We start from the raw sequence: 22,498 nt of genomic DNA on the forward strand, positions 1-22,498 counted from the left end.
CAATGCCATGCCTGCATGTCAGAGTTTCTTCTTTTGTATGATTATTGTAAAATTCTTATCTCGTAAATAAATCAATGTTCATGCTCTACAATGGAGGGAATGAAATATTACAGATACTGTATATAGAGGGCATGGCAAAAGTAGGTTTCAGTTGTGAATATGTGCAACATGGAGTTTATTGTTATATTGTTATTTATTATTGTGCTATTTTCCATATGAACTGTAAGCCTCCTTTTGGCCCACCCTGTTTGTAATGAAGAGTTCATATCTTGGAAGCAGAGAACTGAGAAACTAGATCAGGTCCTCAGAGCTAAATGCCAAAAGCTTGTTTAGACCCAAGAGCTACATCAGATGTTTTATTTCCAGAAACTCTTGGCACCATTTAATGCTGAAACCCAACAAACAAACAAACAAAACAAAAACAAACAAAAAAACATGTATTTTTCTTATACTTATCTAAACAATCATGGGAAAAAGTTTTAAATAAACTTTTAAAGGCCAATGTAAAATTAGGCTCTGTAATATCCTAACACACATGCTAAAATTTAAGGAAATTTTGACTTCCTGTTCTATATCATATTTATTTTTGCAAAGGTCTCCATGGCAGTGAATAGTAAACATGCAGTGTAGTAGACAGCAAACTGTCTTAGGGAGATAAAAACTTGGGGTTTTGATCCAGATCTGCTAACTAAGTAGGTGGCACTTGGGTAAGCAGGTTTCTAAGGCTGAAATTCTTCGATGCTAAAACAACAGACCTTACATTTATTTATAATAAATGCAAACTTTCATTACCTGAAATGCTCTACCCACTAACAGTAAAAATGTTAGCAGCCTGTAAATCACTAACTAATACTCTTCTCTTTCTACTGCACATAAACAGCATCTGCACAGGGCTGCCTTCAGCCTCCTCACTGAGCTCACGAGCGCCTCTCAACAACCCTCAGAGCTGGGAACAGCGGAGAGCAGAGTTCCCACTTCATGCATGCAGAGATGGAGACTTTAGAGAATTTCCGTTAAGCAGAAGAAGGGCTGGCACTATAGCCTTCAATTCTCTGAGGATCCAACATCGTTCTCTTTCCACCAAACCACCCAAGTGCCAAAACAAAGACAACGAAAACTCCCCTTCTCATCTGTAAAATTAAAATAAGCCAACTACAGATCCATTTCCATCTACTCAGCAGAAATAAAAGCTTTATTGAAAGAGCATACGTTTATTCAAAACCATTATTTGGACAAAAGGGAGAAATAAAAAGAAGAACGAATGAAGGCAAGGGCAGTCCTTACACTCACCGCACACAAAGCCATCGGGGCTGACGGCAAAAATGCTCCTTCCCTTCAGCAGCTGAGGATGGGCACAACTGGCATTCACAAAGCTCTGAAAGTTGTTTTCTGCCACCCACTGTGGGAGCCATTTTAGTTGGCAATCACACAAAAGGCTTGATGTATTTAAATGCCTGAAGAGAGTAATTACATTCAATTTGTTTTGTATGAAATGCAGATTTGTACAAGTAAGCTAAACTCAACTAAATATGAACAAAGCAGTGAAAATGGAAACACACACGTCCCATGTAATAATATCCTATGGGCCATCTTAAAATGCAAGAAATGAGATTAGCACAATTTTTGTTGTTCTTGTTCTTACTGACCTCCCGAGACAGAAGTGCTGATATAGCAAAACTACCTTACTACTGAAAACTTGTCACTATGATTAGGCACTGAACTGTATTAGGCCTCACAAATTTAAATTGCAAATTCTTCACAGAAAGGAAGAGAAACCTCGCTTTTTAACAAAAGGAACAAATTTTCCTTTCATTATTTTTTGCCTTCCTTTGACTTCTGGTATAAAAATTCAGGAATGTTAAGAATGTGCTGGACACATTTTACAGAGACATAATCCAGGATGATGCACCCCACGGTGGCTTCCCTCTCTCTGCTTTATTGAAAACTTAGAAGGAAAAGAAAAGCTTACAATTGCTGAAGTTTCTTCATTTGTGAAAATGCATTGCCTTGTAATGACATGATGGCGTTGTCACTCAGGTCTCTGAAAACAATCAAATTGAATACATTAGAGCAAACTATGGGCTCTGCACACCGTCAGGCAAAGGTTGAACCCACACTGCCCACAGCATTCACCAAACGAATACTCTACATGCTGAAATGCACAGAAGGCAGACTCCTGAAGAGGCCATTAGGAAGCCTGTGTTGAAGAAGGAGGATTATCTGTATCAGAGGCTAGTTCTGTTATGGTGAGAGAGATTCTCTTTACATTACCACTTACAGGTATTTGACTCATAAGGGCCCAAGCTATTCTGCTACATTATTTTATTGAATTTATTATTCAAGTTAACCATTAATAACTTTTAAGTACACAAATACAACTGTTCATAATCATGCTTTTAAACAACCATCATGTATAGAATATTTTGTATGATATGTACTGTTAAGTGATTTACATATATTGAATATTACATTCATTTCTCACAGCAACCCAAAAGATGGTATTATGACCTTGCTCAGCAGGAAAAAGGTGGTGAGATTTGGATCCAATTATTTTCAATTTCAAAACCTATGTTTATTCATAGCCTAATTCTGCCACACACAAATCGCTACTGTAAAGATGGCTAAGTGTTTAGACAAGATGTACTTGCTAAAACAAACAAACACTTCAGGCAGAACATTTACACAACGAACAAATATTTGGGGCTAGTTTTATTTTTAGCTAGTACATACTTACAAGCAGTTTGAATTAAAGCACTCGCCACAATGATTTTTCTTTACAAGGGTAAGAGTACACAAAAAGGATTTTGAATGAGACAAGTGACCATAAAGACAATGAAGGTACTAAACATGGGCAAAGAAAGAGGCTGGAAGAGTCAAGAAGGTTTAGAAACTTGAAGCAGAAGTTAATACTCCACTCATCCACTAATTCCACTTTCCCAGAAATGGAATGGATCAGATGACAAACCCTTTTGGCTAGTTTCCCTTGTTTCAGTAAGTCCAGCAATACCGGTCTGCCCTTCCAAATTCTGCTTCGCACAATCATTCTCCCACACCCTGAACTGCTGCACTGTCAGTATGCAAACTAACAGGTAAGTCAGAAGAAGACAACAGCAATGTGGTTCACAGAAAACAGCTACATCTTCACTCTCAACACACAGCACGATTGAGGGTACAAACCAAAGGTGTATTTTAAATGATAACTCCTTTTATATAATACATATTAAAATTTCTGGCTATAAGCATTTTTTGGCAGAGTGAAGTATTTATATTACTTTGTACTTTTACTGTACAAGTATAAAACATATACTCATGGTTATAAGCAGCTGGTTGGTTCAGTACTCGTGCAGGTTTTGAATCTTATCATGGTGGCCTAACCTGCTCTCCTAAAGCTGAAAATAGTTTAGCCCCTAAATGTCACTTCAAAATTCTGTGCCAGAAGTTACTGAGAATGGCCAGTGGCAGACGTGGTGAAGGCAAGAGCTCAGGTGATGCAGGGATACTGTGAGAACAGAAGCAGCCCTGGCTTGAGTCCTGGGTTCTGCCAGTTGCTAACTTATGTGTGAGTAGCAAGAGAACAAGAAAAAGGACAATGAAGAGGGGGAAGCAGGTTTGTTTGTTTTAGAAGCAAACATCAGCAATGACAAACTAACAAAAACTCTCAAAGTAGTATTAATACCCTCCAAATGTCATTCTCAAGAACTGTATGGATTGTTTTTTGTATCTTTAATATCTAAGTCACCTTCTTAACAGCCCAATGGAATCAATAAACCCTCAGACCCTCCACTTCTTAATTTAAAAGATAATACTATTTAATAGTCTTTGTGTCATGATTATGTGAGACTATATATAAACACTTTGGCATAATACCTGACATGTTGTGGGTATATAATAAATGGTCATTTGTTTAAAATTTTTATTTTTATTGATTGGGGGGGAGTAGGGTGGGGGAGAGAGAGAGAGAGACATCAATTTGTCGTTTCACTTACTGATGTATTCATTAGTTGATTCTTGTGCCCTGAGTGGGGATCAAAGCTGTTAACGGAGCTACCCGCCAGGGTATAAATAATAGTGTTTAAAAAAATAAAATACATCACTACTTGAGAAAAATAACTAAGCAAAATTCAACAGTAATCTGCAGCAATGTCTTAAATGCAGAAGGAAAATATGCACCTGTATACTTCCAAACAGATACAGATAGACAGATAAGTAAGTAGGTAGGTAGGTAGGTAGGTAGACAGAGGATAAGCAGATATGTAAATATACTTTATGGTTTGAAGAGGATGCCAAAAGAAAGACATTTTAGTTTATCTTTAATGACACATAAGTAAATACCTATCTCAGTCTACCTTTAGGGTAACTAAATGCCAGCTACTCACAGATGTTCTAATGCATCCAAACCAGCGAAGGCTTTTTTGGTAATAGACCGAATCCGGTTTCCCTGAAGGATTCTGAAAAAAAAAAAAAAAAAAAAAAAGTTACATTGGAATAGTTAATAAAAACCATTTTGGGGGCAGAATTGTCATGAAAAGTACTCTGAAAATCATTTGTGAATACTTTATTTTCTTGAATTAAACAAAATATTCTGTAAAAATGTATCCATGCCATCTACTTCAGTAATATGGTTCAGATGGTTTTCACAACATTCAACAGAGAACCCAGCAAAAAGATGTGTTCAATAAATTACTCTGATGGTTAAATTAAAGCAGGGGTTTAGCCATTCCTATAGACAGAAACTTTATTCCAAGTAAATTTTCTCAGTACTCTAATAAATGAAGCAAATAGAGTGGAGCTTACTCTTTGGCCTTTCTACTTATGAATATCTTCATTATCCACAGAAGTTTAGGGCTATCTGAACTCAATTTGAAAACCACTGGCTGAAAATACAAAACTTGGCCATCTGCAAGGCCATTTTATGGCTAAATATTAGCATGTTTTTATTTTGTATTTTGCTTGGAACCTACTTCAGGGTTACCGGTAGATACTGGGTCACTTCATTTAAAAATGTCTGTAAGTAGAGTGTAGTAGTGAAAATTTCAAAATGCTGAAGCTTTTACATAATGATAATCTTTTTAAAAATTTTATTTATTGTTTTTCTATTAGTTGTCCCACTATTCCCTCCATTGCTCCCCTGCACCCCACCCATGCCTTCTCCCACAGCATAATGATAATAAAGAGTCTAAGCACACAAATCAGTTTAAAATTCTTATCTAGATATTAAAATAGTTAAACTGGTATTGAATGAAATCCTTATACCCAAAGAAGAAAAGCAAATTAACACACATCTTGTGTAACAGCACTCATTTTGGGAAGTAACAGAGGATAGCAACCTGATTAAGCACTTATTTCTAAACTCTCTAAGCTTGTGGAACTGACTGAATTAAGACACAATGTTTATTTTAGGTCAAAGAGTGAGTCAAATTATGAGGCAAATCATACTCACAGCCGCCTCAGTTTGTCAAGCCCAGAGAAAGCACCGTTCATGTCCTCAATGGTCCAGGAGATTTCATTGTTCTTTAGATCCCTAATATAAAAAAAAGGGTGTTACTAAAACTGGTTCCAGGAACTTAACACAAAATACAAGCATTCTCTTTAGGGATACACTCAGAAAGCTAAGATCACCACCCAGGTGGCATATAATCTGTAATGAAGTCCTCATAATTCCCACCACCTTCAGTTTTTGTCCAAAATCAGGACAGCTGACTCTGGCTCTATTAATTCCTCTATCACGATGACTAAACTCTGAAGACTTGAATAGTCTGAAAAATACATTAAACTTTTAAACCACTGTTCCAACCACAGAAGCAGGAGTTCGCCAAAGCATACAGTATGTCTTTCAATTATGTAACGCTTCAAATAGTGAACACAGCAAAAGTTTCTGACAGTGCAAACATCAGAAGCCCATTGCACAACATTAAAATTAATGTTGGAGAGATTTTTCAAAGTTCAATTAATCCAATTCCCTCTTCTTACTCTTGGACAGAGATCAAATTTGGATATAACTGGTATGATAAACAGGCATCTTCCTTTGCTGCCCTTGTATATCACTTTGCTCTTGGCAATTTTTAATCTGCATTTTATAAAGAAAAAAAATTAGTGGACTTAAAATTGTTTTCCTCTTGAGCAGTTAGCAACTTCCTGGAGATCCTGAGAAGGCTAACTACAATCACCAAAACAACCTGATCTCTGTCTGTTTTAATTCCTTTAAGAAACCCATATGGACGAAATGGACCGATTTTAATCAAACTGATCTGGGAAAGATTAAGACACTACTTCTAAGGCTGTACATATTTCTTTCACAACAAAGGAAATCTGCTTCGAGAAGAGTGGGCACATTTAGGAACCAATTAGGTTCAAGTATGGAGAGCAGAATGTGTAACTTACAAAGTCTTTAAACTGGAAAGCCCCCGGAAAGCACAATCAGCAATGTAGCTGACTTTGTTGTTCCCAATGTGCAGAGTATTTAGCAAGCTGAGGCCCAGGAAGCTTGAATCATCTAACCTCGATAAGTGATTGAAAGTTAGGTCCCTGTAAAGGAAAAAGGAACATCAACAACAACAATAAAAATATAATAGCTTTTACTTTCTAATTCAACACAATGATTTATTAATTAATTTAAAAAGACAGGTAATATGTGTGATCACAATAATCCTTATTCTAAAATTCTGCCTCCTTAATAATACCCAGGGAAACATTATTTCTAATCCGAGTAATTAAAAAAAACTCTTTTATTTGAAAATAACCATCATTGCTTTAGCTCCTGCGTCACAGACCTGAAACACCAGAGTTGGCTTCAACTTATCACAACAAAAATATGACTAGGTTGCATGTGAAAAAAAGCTGTCACCTTGGAAACTGTTATGAAAATTTCACAGATCAGTGGTAAGAAGCTCATGCTCTGGCATGATCCCTGCTCTCAAACTTGAGGAGAATAAAAGGCAACTCACAGCTCACTGAGTTTTTGGCAGAACTCCCAGGCATCAGGACTGATCCTGTTGATGGCATTTTGGCTGAGATGAAGCTCCTGCAGCATCAGCAAGCCATAAAGCCAGCCTTTGGTAATCTCTGTTAGGTTGTTATGGTCCAGCTGCCTACATTAACAATAAGAATCAAAAACAGCATCCAAAGGTCATTATCGAGTCTCTTTCAAAGGGGACATATGTTGACAACCTATTGTATATTACTATTGTTACTAGATATTTAGCTTTTTTTGTATGGAGATATCAGCAAAAAAGACCATATGCTAATACATTTCTAAGCTGCTTTACCTGAAACAAAACTAAATTATAAATGATTGTAAATTATGATATTTTAACATAGAATTTTAAATAAAAGCTACTGAATGTTCAGTGATCATACTACCTGAGTAAGAACTGTGATAATCCACACTTACAAGATTTCCATGTTGCTCAGTCCCCAAAAAGCTCCATCCATAAGTTTTGTTACTCCATTTCTTTGCATTTTCAGAGACTTCAAAGCTCCAAGCCCTTGGAATGTAAGCCCATCTACGTTTTTAATCTTGTTTCGGTTCAGTTCACTGCATTGGATATTACAGTTAAATAGTTAGCTTATATGACAAATTCTGGAGGTAATAATAAAATGTCATCTTATTACAATATAGTTAAACCAGCCAGTGTTAACTTATATTGTTTTAAATTTCTAAACATTTTAATTGAGAAAAAATTAAATTTATTAGCAGTAAGTAAATTTCCTTCTGAAATGTGTGATGTATTTTTGGAATGATTAAATATTGACACTAGACTACACTTTAATTTCAAAACTGTGTCCATTTCAGTATAAAAGTAAACAATATTTGTTTTTAAATGATCCAGAATGAGAATAATGAATATTACATGAAAACATGAGGTTTATTCAGGAACAGGGACGTCAAGTTTATCTTACTGAATCTGCTTACAAAAGTTGGTTACTCTCGCGATTCTTTACATTTATTGCTCTCTCTTTAAGGCAGTCACTCCCAACCTTGCTTGCACATTGGAATCACCTGGGAGTTTTAAAAATTACTGAGGCCTGGATCTTACCCCCAGAGCTTCTAATATAATTGGTCTAGGGTGTGGCCTAGGCACTGGGGTTTTTAAAAGCTCCCCGAGTGTCTGTAATGTGCAGCCAAGGTTGAAAAGTACTATTTTGTAGGAGCCTGTTCACAGATCATTCAGCCATTATTAACGAGACAGTTCTTTACAGCCACTTAAGCTATCAGAGCCTCCTGGAGTTGTCGGCATTATTCTCATAAACCACAGCTGCTGAGAGTCCCCGTGATTTCGTCAGTGCCACAATGACGCCTTTGTGCACAGGTTGTTCAATGATTACACTGTTCGCTCTCCTGGTAACAATCCGACATGCCTTGTCAGGCAGGAGCTTGTCCTAGGTGACTTTTAAGGCTTGCTCCGATTCAGGGATTCTACAAGTCCGGCTCTCAAAGGGAAGAGGGCCACAGCCTTGCTTCTAAACTCTTCCTGCCACACTGTGGATTTTAGGGAACAAACACCAAGGGTTTAGAGGAGATGAGGAAACATTACCTAAGAGGATGTTTTACTTACAGATGTTGCAGTTGGGGCAGTTTAAACATCTTGGGTGGGATAGTTGAAATTCGGTTCCTGTTCAACTTCAATACCAGGAGTGTATTGGCCAAATTGTCAAAATATCCAGGTTCCACTGATGTGACCCGGTTGCTGTTGATATACCTGTTGAAAGTTTGAAGGTGAGCTTCTCCTTCTGGTTTCTTTGGGAAGACAGAGTGCATGCATGATCTGTATTACAAAGAGTCTCCAGAGACCCTAACCACCATTTATAACTATGGACACTTCAAATAACCATCCTTTTGGTCCTTGTGGACCAGTATCGACCATGATTCACACTCACTGGTAGGGGAAGAGTAACTGGAGAACCTGGAGGTTATAAAAATTTGTTAGAGATGCTTATGCACATTTTTAAAATTAATTTCATTTTTATTAATTTAGTCATAAACCAACAATGAAATGACAATGGTTTAAATCTGATTATTTTTTTCAAAGGAGCACTTTGCATCCCACAAGTTTTCTAACCGTCAAGGGATGTCTAATTCTTTTGTCATTCAAAGTATAGGAGTAAAATGAAGATTGTGGCTATTTGGACTCAAGAGTAAATTATCAGTAAGAAAGTTACATTTTTGATCCATCAGCAGTAAAAATAAGCAGAGTTTGTTATACTTTAATGTTTATTTTCTTATAATATGATATTTTCACCACAAGTAAAAGTTTTTGCTAAAGAAACCTTGACTTACAGATATTTGAGTTGTAGAGGTGGAAACACAGTTTTAAGATCTGAAATATTATTGCTGCTGAGATCCAAAGTTTCCAGGGATTGAAATTGTTTCAGCTGCTCAGGCAATATTTCAACAATCCTGTTTCCAGCTCTGGAATGATAGAAAAGATAACAGGTAATGGTACGACAACCCAAAAGGTGAAAAATACTTTCTATTCCAAACTTGTTCTCCAGAGAAATGGAAAACTGATTGCTCTAAAAAGCACTTTTACAAGTTAAACAGCATCTCTTTAGTCACTTTAATTTTGAATTGAATAGTATATCATAATTTTAGAATATATGAAAAACACTCCTATAAGAATCTGGGTGTGTTATCCAAATGCTATGCACTTACACTGATTTTTCTTTATTTTCATAGTCCCTCTTCATTTTTATTAAATGGCATGTGAACGCCTAGCACCAAGTTGGCATGCCAGACATTGATTTGTTAGCTCCCTCTCCCTTCTTCTTGATTTCTAATCTATTTCTAATTTTTCGCTTGGAAAGTACCCACACTGCAGGTGCCAATGAACTTAAAATACTCATCAGATTGGGACTTTTTTGAAGCCATGATAGAGAGATCTCTTTAAGAAATATCAAGTTTCAATACATTAATTGCTGCAGTCTTCAAAACCAGAGGATATGCTTCAGGGCTCTAAAGAGTGTAAAGTATTAGTTAAGAGCACCCCAGTCTAAATAATCCCTGGGAGTAATTTAAAATATTTGACATTAATTAACAGTCTTAGACACTAGACTGGAATGTTCAATATGGTAGCCACAGAGGCCCTTTAAATTTAATTAAAATTAAATGTTAAAATTCAATTCCTTAATCATAGTAGCCACATGTGCCTGGTGGTTGTCCAATGGGACAGTGCATATACAGAACACTTCTACCATCATGAGAAGTTCTACTGATGTGCACTTTAGACCACAAATTAAAAAAAAAAAAAAAAGGCCAAGGCAAAGCTCTTAAGAGATCATCAATACAACAGGTTCCAAATCAGCATTAAAAAGTCATCTTGTTAGAACAGAAAAATTAAACTGATGTGTGGGCCATCTTAATTGTCATATTAGATCTTTATCTTTTCAGGCAATCATTAAGCAGGGGAATATAACATGTTAATGTAGAAAGGCTGGGAAGATAACGGTCTATCTACAAGAGTCTTCTCTTTACAACCAACCCAAGAACAATGAAACAATCAGAAGGTGCTATGGAATACAATCTGCAGAACTCTGTAACGCAAGTGACATGCAGGCATTTCTATACATAGTATGAAGCTAACCTTCACTTAATGAGAAAACTTAGAAAACATATCTCATATGTGTATCTTTCTTACCAATAGATATTTTTTTTGTACCCTGAGTTTACTGAGCTCTTTCACATTATTATAATTCACAGGCCTCTCACCATCTCCCAAGGTTCCTGAGTTAGGTTCAATTCCAATGTATTTTCACAAAATCCTGTGTTGTATTCTGACACAGTCCTTACCCTGGTGGTCCTGTCTGTCATCCTGTGAGCTCCCTCGACCCAGGGACGTGTCTCTCTCCCTCTGTCTTAGAATGGGTACAGAATTGAATCATGCTGAGGACATATTAGATTCCAAGCCCTATGCTAATCATATATGCATTGCCATTTAATCGAAACAACCTTTCTCTGGTATAGATATTAGAGTTAATTTTAAAATTAGGAAATTAGAGCTTTTAATCTAATAGTTGAAGTACTCCCAAAGCACGTCACAGAATAAGTCCTCATTGGTCCCAAAACAGTCCCTGAAGGCTTGTATCATGGCACACAGTTTAAAGATATTTTGACAATTAAGTCCTTATGAGGAGACTCACCTGAAGAAATGCCTACTACTTCCCACTCCTGTAAAAATGCTGTACTTCTTCTGGTTTCAAACTAATGTGGGAACCCACCCTGGCTGACTGAGCTGTCATCCTGCCCACACTGAGGGACCCTGGAAATGCCCCAGCTGTGCATGCCCCCCAGGTTGCTAAGAGGGGGCCCTAGAAGTCTGTGTGTGTTTGGCACCCATCAGAGTAGAATATATCCTGAATATGTGCCAACCTCAGGGGATGCTTTCTCCACAAGAATAAGGTTAAGTTTTCTAAGTAAATAACTAACAAAACTTCTCAAAATAGTGTTAAAATCCTCCATATGTTACTTTTCAGGACTGTGGGGGATCTTCTTTTGTGATCCAAGTTATCCGAGAATATAACCTCATTTTAAAGTAATCCTATCTATACAAGGTAACAAGATGGTGCATAGGGTACAAGCCAAACTTTGTGATAACGGCAAGGTGAAAAACAAGAACAAAAACACAAACCAGAATTAGCATCTCCATGTACAAGTCAAAAATATTAAGCCCTCAAATTCCCATAAAGTCTTACAGACTTTGTTTAGAGTCAAGTCAGCCATGACCTCTGATTCTGGCCATCTCCCACATCTGGATTTGCCAGCGTACAAAGTCCTTGATCCAGCTGTGAGGTACAGGGTAATGCAAGTGAGACAATTAGTCAGTTTCTAGGTCCTGGAGATGGATTCAGTCCAGGAGACAAGCCACAGGGCCTTTGGGTCAGGGCGTGTGGGTTAGACAAAACCACGCTTTAGGGGCCAAAAAAATGTTCTCTTAAACATATAAGCCAACTGTTTGCATTACCAGGATGTCCTCCCACTGTGGAGTAACCCTTAAGTGCCCAGGTGCCACCTCTCTCCACCTCCCTCCCCTGTCCCTAGCCAGTACCTCCCATTAAACTTTGCATCTGGTTTTGGCCCCCAGGCTGTCTGGAGCTAGTATAGCTACATTTATATTTAACAACAACAACAAGAAAATGCTCAGCTTTAGATTTCTGCAATAAATGGGGCAAATTGGTATTTTTGTGGGAGGGAGTGGGGGGCCCACAGGTGTCTATCACATTGGTCAAATATGGCTATGAGTTAGATAACAGGCCATACAATCTTTGGTTTATATTTTCGTTTGTTTATAAGGTAATTATGAACAAGGTATTAAAACTGCCAATTACTTGAGTGACGAGTAAAATTTTCCTTGCAGTTAAAGTATGCTCCAGCCAAAGCCAGCAATTTCCTGAACTGCACACCTCCTAAACTGCAGTGTGAAAGTGCTCAGTGAGAGATGGCGCGCACACAGTGCTGTCTTTGTCAGCGCTGCTCCCTAGCACAAAAATCCCTTACACTGCCAGGATAATAGTCCCTGTATCACGAAAGCTCAACGCTGTCCTAATAGAGCTGAATTAAATCCAAAACCAGTTTCATATTAGCTCTCAGACTTAACTAGCAAATAACTACCTGATATGTACCAACTACATTAGAAAACTGCTTTAAAACTATTTTTAATCACTTAAAACCTTCAGTATAAACACATATGATAACAGTGGGTCACAAATAGCCACTTCTAGGAGACAAAGACTCAATTCAAATCCAGCCTTCATTTTTCTCCAAATGTGAACACACACCAAAAACTGACGAATACAGTTGCACTGCAGTTAACGTTTTGGACGAGAAACATGCAATGTTCTAACAAAAAACAAAACAAACTGCGTAAATATCCTTCTCCATTACTTAAGATAATGTGAATATGCCATCTCTGCATTGTTCAAAAATCACAATATGGTACTGTAAGTATTGAAAGGCATTTCAGTCCTGGACAAGTACATCCTAAGGATCATGAATATTCTGGTCATCTATGTTTGTTGACAGTACAAGGTGTTCCATGGTTAAATCATCGCCGAGGTCAAGTATAATCAGCCCCCAGTGGACAAACACAGACCTGCGGTCTTGGTCAGGTGGAACGCACAGGGTTCCCTCTGGTTTCTCAGAGGCCACAGGGAAAACAGAAGTCCCAGGTATTTCAGCCTGGGCTTCTCAGGCCCAACAAGAATGGCTTCCCTTCATTGCTCATTTCACTGTTCAGCCTACTTTGCCCAATACCTTTCAAATGTAGAGGAAAACATGCCTTACCATTCTGTATGATGGTATTGCTCAGAGTGCTCAAGATCTAACAATGACGAAGAGAGACACAGGAGTGGTCGCTGAAGTAATCAGTGCTATGATAAGGAAAGAGGACAGTGGAAAAAGAAAGGACAGTCTCCTACAAAGGGGTGGGAGGGGTGCAGGTGGTCAGCAAAGCTTCCCTGGGCAAGGCGGCAGCTAGTGTTCCCAGCAGAAGCACCTGAGAGCACCGCAAGCCTTCTTCCCTTTGCAGAACTGAAAGAAAGCCTTGAGGGCTGCAGTGTAGAGTTCATGGGGAGAGACTAGAGAAAGTTCACGAGTGAGTGTCATGGAAGGAGATGGCAGGTCAAGTGGTGCCCTGTAGGCTGTGCTAGGCGTTTGGCCTCTATCTTAAGATCAAGTAGGGGGAGGGGGATAGAAGATATCAAATGGTGGGGCGACAATGTCAGATGTGCATCACAGGAAGGCTGCTCTGGCAGCAGTGGGTAGGAAGCCTGGGTGGGAGGGAGGCAAGACCAGGTGTAGGGGCACCACAGGAGGTACCGAGGACAGATGATGGCCTATTGGGATGATGGTGACTGTCTGCCTACCTGTCCACCTTGCGGGTGAAGCACTGGTCTTCCTCTGGTTTCCCAGAGCACAGACTGTGCTCTTCTCCTCCCTTGATACACAAGCTCGGGTTTCCACCTCTGTGGTCTCCGGCCCCAGGGACCCAGTTCAGCACTACCGGAACTGCCGCTCCCTCCACCTGTTAGCGCAGTGTTTTGTCCTGCTGGTATGGGAGGACTTCTAAAGCACAGAGAACAGGCTATGTGCTGACTACAACACACTTTATTGTGCCTACAATCACTAGGAGAACGGACGAATGTACTATTCTCATAAATAAGAAATGTGCTTGTTTGTTCTGATACTCTGAACACCTCAACTAAATGTAAACCCAGACTAAATTAATAACAGTAAAATAAAACTTAGGAGGTTAGCAACACTACCACTCCGTATGATGATGATTGGTTCTACTATTTGACTCACTGTGATCTCCAGAAAGCCTAAGAGTCTCAAAAGAACCTCATGAACTCTTAAGAGGATATAAATGTTGTTAAGTCTATTTCTAGAGTCTGAAAGGAGAGGCACAGAGTGAAATATTCTTTGTTAGTGAGGAACCAGAATATCAGGTTTTTTCACACTGGAATTCCTGAGCCAATTAAACTGTAACTTCCTGATGAATAAGAAGTATCTGTCAATCATTTCAACTGTCTCCTACATATTGCACAACATGACAGGCAGCTTAAGGCTTTGCAGCTGTGATGTGTATGTGGCATTTTCCTTTTAAGAGAGGGTGCGTGCAGTGAAACTTAATTGGAAACCTACTTTTTTATATGTTGCAATGCCCTCTTTTCTTAGAAGGCATTTCTCTAACCACATCCCTTAAGTCCAATTCAGTTATTGAAGCTAACAAATTGCTGAATCTGTGGTCATTCCATACAACCACAGAGCAAGCATATTAACTGTATTGACTGGGAGCATCGGTTTGGCCCCAAGGAATACTGATTTCTATATATAACTTGCAAGCAACCAGTTTAGCATCATTTATAAAGGAATTACAAGTTGTTAAAGAAAACACTACATTTGCAAACACATTAAAGGTCACTTATTCTTCCAACAATAAATAACTCTACCCGCCACCCCAAAAGAAGCCTTCCTTGAAAACTATCTTGGCTAGAATACTAACATCCCATAATATTAGGCTTCTTTTAACAGAGAGACTTGGCAAGCAAAGAACCTCTCCCATGCAGATAAAAATAAACTCTCTTTGCTCATCTTTTTTTTCCAAAAAAGTAATTAAGAAGTTTCATTAAAAGAACACATGTTTAGACTGGTCCACTGGTATTGTGGCATCAAAGAGCAAAGCCAAATGAGGCAATTTTAGCAAGGAGAAAGATTCCTGATTAAGAGTTAATGATATTAAGTAGCAAATGAGCCACTGTGAGGAGCAAAGAGTCAGTTCTTTCAGCTAAAAACCAGGTCAATATCAAATATAATTATCTTTTGGATTGTGAACATTATAATGATGGCCACAATGTTTTAATACAGTAATCAGGCCCCTAATTAATATTCCAATTATAATGCATTAAAAATATTTTAAAAAGTCAAAAACCCATTCAAAACATACAAAACAACTCTTTTTATCCTCAAGTGTAAATTCAATTTAGTCCTTTATGTAAATAGAAATTTAAGAGCAAGTCTTTCAATTTAAGATGCTAAAGAAGATACTTACTGAACAATTATTTTAATCTGAAACAATTTAATTACGTGCAATAAAACTTAACTCTAATTTAGTGAAATTTAAAAATCTTCCCTCTCTTCTGAGGTAGAGGCCCTCCATAGCCATTTTACAAGCCAGACCACTGTTATTGTTAAGCTGTGAGTTTGAGTCTTCCCATTAGCTTGTGGTTTACTGGAGAGTGGAGAGAACTTCTAATTCATCTTTGGCTCCTCTGAAGATAGGATTAAATAAATGGGTTTAAGACCCTGAAGTGACCAGTAATTAGTCCAGAAACTCTAGATACAACTTTAGATTAGCCTGTAAGGATTTCTCTACATTGTGGTTCAAGATGTACATGTACGTCAGAAGAATGTTATGCTATCTCAGTGCCACCCAGAATAAGGAAACATAAAACTGTGGTTCCATACACTAAACCACCTGTTAAATGTAGGAGCTTGCGTCTCTCTCTCTCTCTCTCTCTCTCTCCCTCTCTCTCTCTCCCTCCCTCTCTCTCTCTCTCCCTCCCTCTTTCTCTCTCTCTCTCTCTCTCTCTCTCTCTCTCTCTCTCTCTCTCTCTCTCTCTCTCTCTCTCAAGGAGGATCTCTTTGAAGCAGCAATTCAAACACAGTTTCCCAGCAAGGGGATGTTGATCCTGGTCCTGGTTCTGTTGTGATTTACCACATTTTGTGACCCTTGATTTTTCTCACCTGTCGAATGGAGGAGATGGAATGGAATGACCTCTTCCAGATCTAAGAAGTTGAGATTCTAGATGTGGATGACAAACACTGCAAATGACTAGATTTGCTACAGAGGTGTCACACAATCATCATGCAAAAATGTAGCCTTTGTCCCACTACCTGGCTGTCTGGTCTTCCTTGGTTTACTCTGTCATTCCCTAGGGCAAATTCTCCATTAGCTTTCCATGAAACCATATGTAGTGGTATGTTTTGTTTCCTTTTGTTCTGTTTGGAAATATCTTTACAGGATTGATAGTTTGGGTGTGTACAGAGCTAAACTTAGAAATCCTTTTCCCTTAGGATCCGAAGACATTGTTTTGTTCCATTAGAGCCCTTACAAGTCTGAGAAGCCAGAGGCCATTCTGATTCTCTACCCAGTGTTTCTCCAACTTCAGCAGACATCAAGATTTATGGGACAGGGCTTCTTGAAGAAAGACTGTTGCACCCCACCTTCAGGGTTTCTCTTTCAGGAGGTCTGGGTAGAGCCTGAGAATCTGCATTTCTGTCAGGTTCTCAGGTGATGGTGACACTGCTAGGAGCACACCTGAGGGAACACGGTCAGTCCTTAGAGCTGATTGGCTTTGTGCCCTTTTCCCTTCCTCTCAGGACTTCTCTTTACAGCTGGCATTCTGAAATTGCACAGTGATGTCCCTTAGTGTAGATCATTCATATTTAATAAAAAGCAGTTCTAAACAGCTCATTAAGGGCTATGTGTGGCATGGACCTGTTGACTGGTGAGTCTTACCACAGACCTATTTCATGACAGGATCTCCACATCTCACTGCTCAAATCCTCCAACCTCAAATCTACTGTGTAGGAGGGCGAACAGGAACGGAATCTGAGGGCTCACAGGAGTGCTGTCACTCTCAGTACTCATATTTGATTTTATTCCCGATTGCAGAATATGCTGCCCTCATTCCCATCCCTGGCCCAGCTGGGGTTTTCTGTTCCAACCCTCTAGAGACTAAACTTCCAATCTCCTCTGCCCACATCAGGGGAGGGGCAGTCACTGGGCTTTGAGTTTTAGAGGAACCCAGACGTTTGACTGCTTCTTATAAGAGGTTTAACCAAACCCCCTTTAGTGCTACTCTGCACTTCCGCCTTTACAGGTCTTGAGTTCCTGAACTATTCTGAGGTTCTACAGCAAAACCAAAAGCGAAAAAGATAAGTTTGCTTCTTTTGGGATCTACTCCATTTTCTCTCTGAAGTCAGTTACAATTTGCTGCTTTACTTACAAGATTTTTATGGCATCTTTCATTTGAACTATCTCCTATATTTTATCTTTGTTCCCATTGGTGTACAGTCCTTCATTTTCACTTTAAGGGCATTTAGGAAGGTGCAGGGTTAAATTAATGCGTTTAGTCCACCATCTGTATTAACAGGGATAGAGGTGTAAACAGCCAAGCGCAAGTGCCACAGAACTGTAAGTATAGGTCATCTAATAGATGACTTATGACCCGCAATCTCTCAATGTACTAAAATAATGGTCTAGAAGCAACCATAGAAATTAAGCTGGGATAAGGAAGTGTTTCAAAATTTTAACCATCATTTTAAAAGACCTATTTGAAAGAAATTCTTATGAAAATTACAACAGACTTGGGAGCTCAGCTGATGACAACTGAATATGAGATAATACTACATCATGGTCCTTAAGAAGCCAATAGAATCTTAAGCTTCATTAATTTCCCATCTGGGTCGAGAGTGACGGTCCAATCATATTCTGTATTAGACATCTCAAAATTTGTTCTGGGAACATTATTTCCTACTGTCAAGCTAGACAAGGTGTATGTGGGGAGGACTGTCTGGTAAAATAGCCACCGGCCATGTACATTTAATTTAAGACAAATTAAATTGAAAATTTAGCAGCACTAGCTGTATTCCAAGTGGTCAACACCCATGTGTGCAGTGGCTAGCGCAGTGGGCCGCACAGACACAGAACATTCCCATCACGGCGAGTGCTACGTGCTGCTGGAGAGCACTGGCCTAGACCACATGGCACTCAGGGGGATGGAATTGGAATCTGAGCTGGGGGAAAGAGGGCTTTAAGAAAACCTTATATTTTAAGTCTTGTTTTATAATGCTGAAAATAGAAGGAACTTGGTCTCTCCAGCACAGAACTAGGACCACAGGTAAAAGCCACAGAAGGGCATAACTCAGCTAACAAAAATCCCAGCAATTTGGACTATTCACAGTGGAATGGCTCCTCCCCAAGAACTGAGCTTTTGTCCCTGGATGTGCTCAAGGAGGTTGGATGACCTCTCTTTATGAGGTTTCTCCATGGGAAGAAATGTCTCTTCCAAGTCTAAGTTACTAGCATTGATTATAGACACTCAAAACTAACAAAAAATTGAGTTATGATTAGTTATATAATGTACCAAATTTTTCTAATTCTCAACCTTTTTCTTGATACTTAAATGGGGATGGTGGTGAGGAAGTGAAGGCAAAAAAGACAGGAGAATAAGAGGGATTTATGTAATTAATTGACTACTTTCCTGACTCTATAAAATTCCATCTTTAAAAAATACTGGCCTCTTAATACCTTGCAAGGCAATCAGTGACTTAAGTTCGAAAAGCATCTATTTTTTTCAAATAATTATGCTCATTCTGATTCTATTCTATTCCATGTTTGTTTTGTTATAAAAACATTCAAAATTGCTCATGCATAGTAAAATTCACAGTCCAAGAATGTATACCATGTTAATGTTGCATGATACTTGCAGCATAAATATTACTTTTTCATTTGAGTTTCACCCTCACTCAAGAGACTACAGTACAGTATTCCCTCACTTATGGCAGGTATTACATTCCAGACCACCCAGAGAAGTAGGAACCTTACATTTATTCTACACTCTTAAACCTACGTAACTTTAACAACATACGTATACAGTACGCCAAAATCCTGATATATAGCAAAAAATCCACGATAAATAATTAAATATATTTTTTAAAATCCCGCGATACAGTGAGGCCACAATAAATGAACCATGATAGAGAGAGGCCTCACTGTATCGCGGGATTTTTAGAAATATTATATTTATTTATTGTGGATTTTTCGCTACATCGCGGGAATTTGCAGTACTGTATACATATGTTGTTAAAGTTACGTAGGTTTAAGAGTGTAGAATATGTTTAAGAATTAAGTAGTGTTATAAAAGTGTGGAAAAGGTTAATAAGGGACTGGGAATGGTTTATAAGTGTGTGGGAAGGGTTTATAAAGCCTTAAAATATATATAAATACTAAAACAAATGTAAGGTTCCTTATTCTCAGATTTTCACCTATCACGGGGTGGGGAGGGGGGGGTCTAGAACATAATACCTGCAATAAGTGAGGGAATACTGTACTGTGTCTACTGGCTAAAGCTTCAGGGAGAAAAACGGAGAAAGCCAAGCAGGTGATTTTAAGTACTAGAAAGGAGCTGCTTCTATTTATAATTGCCATTTCCTTTCATGTTTTGAATTTAGTACTTAAGCAACTTTCAGCCAAAGAAAGAAGTCTTATTGATTAGAGCCCTGTTTCATTGTTTTGGTCTCTCTGCCCAACTAGAGCCCGGAGCCTCTGGTCTAGGGAAGATAGCAGAGATACTCTTGTAGAATAAGGAAGAGGAGGAGGAAAAGGAACTGGGCCAGGAGAGAAACACATGTTGAATCTTGCCACCCCAATCGTGAAAAGCAACTAGCTGTAGCTTTATTGTTTTGTCCGTCTTGGCAGCACAAGCCTCATTCAGCTTAGAGATGTCTCTGGCAGAAGTTGTACTTGATATTTGAAAGTAGCAACCAAAATGGCTAGCATCAAGTTGAGAGAAGGGTGAGGAAATGGTGTAGGTTCAGGGTACGCATTGGTAATGCAGGAATTTTGTTCGTGGCTTGCTCCACGAGAAGGTCAAATCAAGGGACTGGGGGTCAGTTTTACTGACTCCAAGAACCAACACTGTAGAAAGATGCTTAATGAGTCACTAAGCCAAATCTAATGATGTTGTTACCTTGGAAAAACCATTTCATTAATGAAAATTTAAGTGTGTATAAAGAGGTAGGAACAGAAAGGTTAACTGAATAGTTTCTTCTACAATAACTATGTCTATTAATTTGAACAGGGCTACCTGCTTGGTGATTCATTTAGTAAACACGTACTGAGTGTCTGCCACCTGCCAGGTTCTACACTAACGTCAGGGTTATAGTGGAGATAAAAACAGATATGGTCTCAGTTTTTATGAAGTTTCATTCCGGTAGAGAAAATGGACAGTAAACTATCACAAATGCAACTGAAAAATGTGACAGTATATATTACAATAGACCATGTAAATAAAGGAGATACGAAAATATATAAGGGGAAACCGAAGGCTGACTTAAGAGTTGGGGGAGGGGAGTATTCCAGGCAGAGGGAAAGCATGTGCAACAGGGCCTGAGGCAGGAACCAGCTGGCACACGCCTCGGAGTGCGGAATGCGTCAGAGGAGGCTCAATGGGAAAAGAGGATTCAGACCATGCAGAGCATTGTCTATCTTAAGAAAAAATGTGCTCTGGATCTCAGAGCAATGGGAAATTCCCGAAGGGTTGAAAAGAGCCATGACGTGATCACATATTTGTTTCAAACACAATCCTTCTAAATTAAGAAGTCAAAAACCTCACAACTTGTATTCTGGGGAGTAGTTTCAAGTAAACGTGAAGATGAAACTTAGAGACTGTTTGTCACAAACATACCTCTGTGTACAGTAAACTCTTTTATGTGCAAATCACATAAACATTTTAAAGTCCAATAAAAGAATACAACTTATCATATTAACATGTGTAAATGTTTATTTTGTAAGACTCGATCTTCATGAGCTTATTTCTATTTAAACACAGTAACGTCTGGCTTGTACGGGTGAAGCCTGTAGCCCTCCCATGCAATGTCCTTTACTTTTGAAGATACTGGTCCGCTCATCTACATCAGTAGAGCTTAATTTTTTCAGTTAAGGTGATCAAATTCCATGGGTTTTTTTAATACCCAGACATAGGTAAAGAGGATATGGTTCATGTTCACTTGATCAGAACAAAGCTCCCTGATACCCTAGAGCCTACACTTCTAATTTCGACTAAAGCTACTCCCAGACTTCCTTAATTAATTTGACAAAATGGTGAACACGTTTAACATACTGATTCATATAAGTTTTGGTTTAAAAAAACAACAAAAAACTAACAATACTTTGAGCTGTACTCCAATTTAAAAATTACTCAGTTACATCATCACTTGAAAAGATACAAAATGCTTGCCTTCCTTTATACGCAGCTTTATCTCTGAGTTCTGAACAATTAAAATATCTATATGTTTTAAAAGTTATAAAGTGAATTTGATGAATTATTTAGATAAATTCTGAGCCATGCAATCAAGCAATAAGTCTCTTAAATCACTGTCTGCCAAACTGACTTTTTTTATTAGTCTAATTTTTGAACTGTAATGAGAAATGCATGTTAAAGGATGAAATTCCCATTTAATGGGGTAATGGGTTCAGTATCTAGATAAAAGAACTGCTGACCGGATTTCTAACCACTAGTTCAAATCTACCCTTTTCATCATCCAGAAGTCAATATGCAAGGGACACCCAACCCCATGGCCAATTTCCCTCTGTGGGAAAAAGACATGGAGCAAACACACAGCAGGGCTCACAGAATACAAGAGTTCCAAGAATGGATGGATGGCAGGAATTCAGCAAGTCCTAGCTGTTAAATGTCGAAGTCATGTTATTTATCTGTCTTTATGGCACTTAGAAAATGAACACTGTTTAAGACTGAAACACAGGAGAAAGAAGGTAAAAAGCAGGTTCTGGGATGAACGGAAATGCAGTCGTTTCATTCCCCTGCGTTAAGAAGTCTGCAACTGGACTCCCCAAACCTGTAAACCACCGAAGCTGATCCTTACCCAAGTCTCCATCCTCCCCTGCCCTCCGGCACCCTTGTTCTACTCTTAGTGAAACCCCAGCCCTGCTGGGCACTAGGACAGCCCCAAGCACACTTCTGTCAGCCTGGGCAGCACCCTTCTCAAGTTTCACCTCATTGTCTCTCTTCCCGGTTAGGTTTAGTTACTCAAAGCCCCTTGAGGGCAGAGGCCAAGTCCCATTTTTCTTTGTTCCCTAGCACTTAGCACCTAGTAGGCCGTGTTATTGGGCACTATGAACAGCTCAAAATCCAGCTTATAGATATACAAGCCTTAGAGAGGTTGGGCAGTTATTAACTATAATTGAATGCTCACCTGTTT

At 38.7% G+C, this 22,498-nt stretch overlaps 1 protein-coding gene across 1 annotated transcript in view; it reads right to left on the reverse strand.

The window, feature by feature from the left end:
• Positions 1-22,498, reverse strand: part of LRIG3 (leucine rich repeats and immunoglobulin like domains 3) — a 46,244-nt gene that overhangs the window by 11,026 nt on the left and 12,720 nt on the right. The window contains exons 4-12 of the mRNA XM_090273536.1: positions 9,278-9,409; positions 8,556-8,699; positions 7,391-7,534; positions 6,945-7,088; positions 6,382-6,525; positions 5,441-5,521; positions 4,377-4,448; positions 1,970-2,041; positions 1,291-1,454 (exon numbers count right to left, since the gene is read on the reverse strand). Coding sequence (XP_090129662.1) covers positions 1,291-1,454; positions 1,970-2,041; positions 4,377-4,448; positions 5,441-5,521; positions 6,382-6,525; positions 6,945-7,088; positions 7,391-7,534; positions 8,556-8,699; positions 9,278-9,409 — 1,097 coding nt within the window. The remainder of the gene's footprint in view (positions 1-1,290; positions 1,455-1,969; positions 2,042-4,376; positions 4,449-5,440; positions 5,522-6,381; positions 6,526-6,944; positions 7,089-7,390; positions 7,535-8,555; positions 8,700-9,277; positions 9,410-22,498) is intronic.

The sequence above is a fragment of the Furipterus horrens genome, unplaced genomic scaffold (assembly GCF_987537825.1).
Source record: "Furipterus horrens unplaced genomic scaffold, mFurHor1.1.pri manual_scaffold_4, whole genome shotgun sequence".
NCBI lineage: Eukaryota > Metazoa > Chordata > Mammalia > Chiroptera > Furipteridae > Furipterus > Furipterus horrens.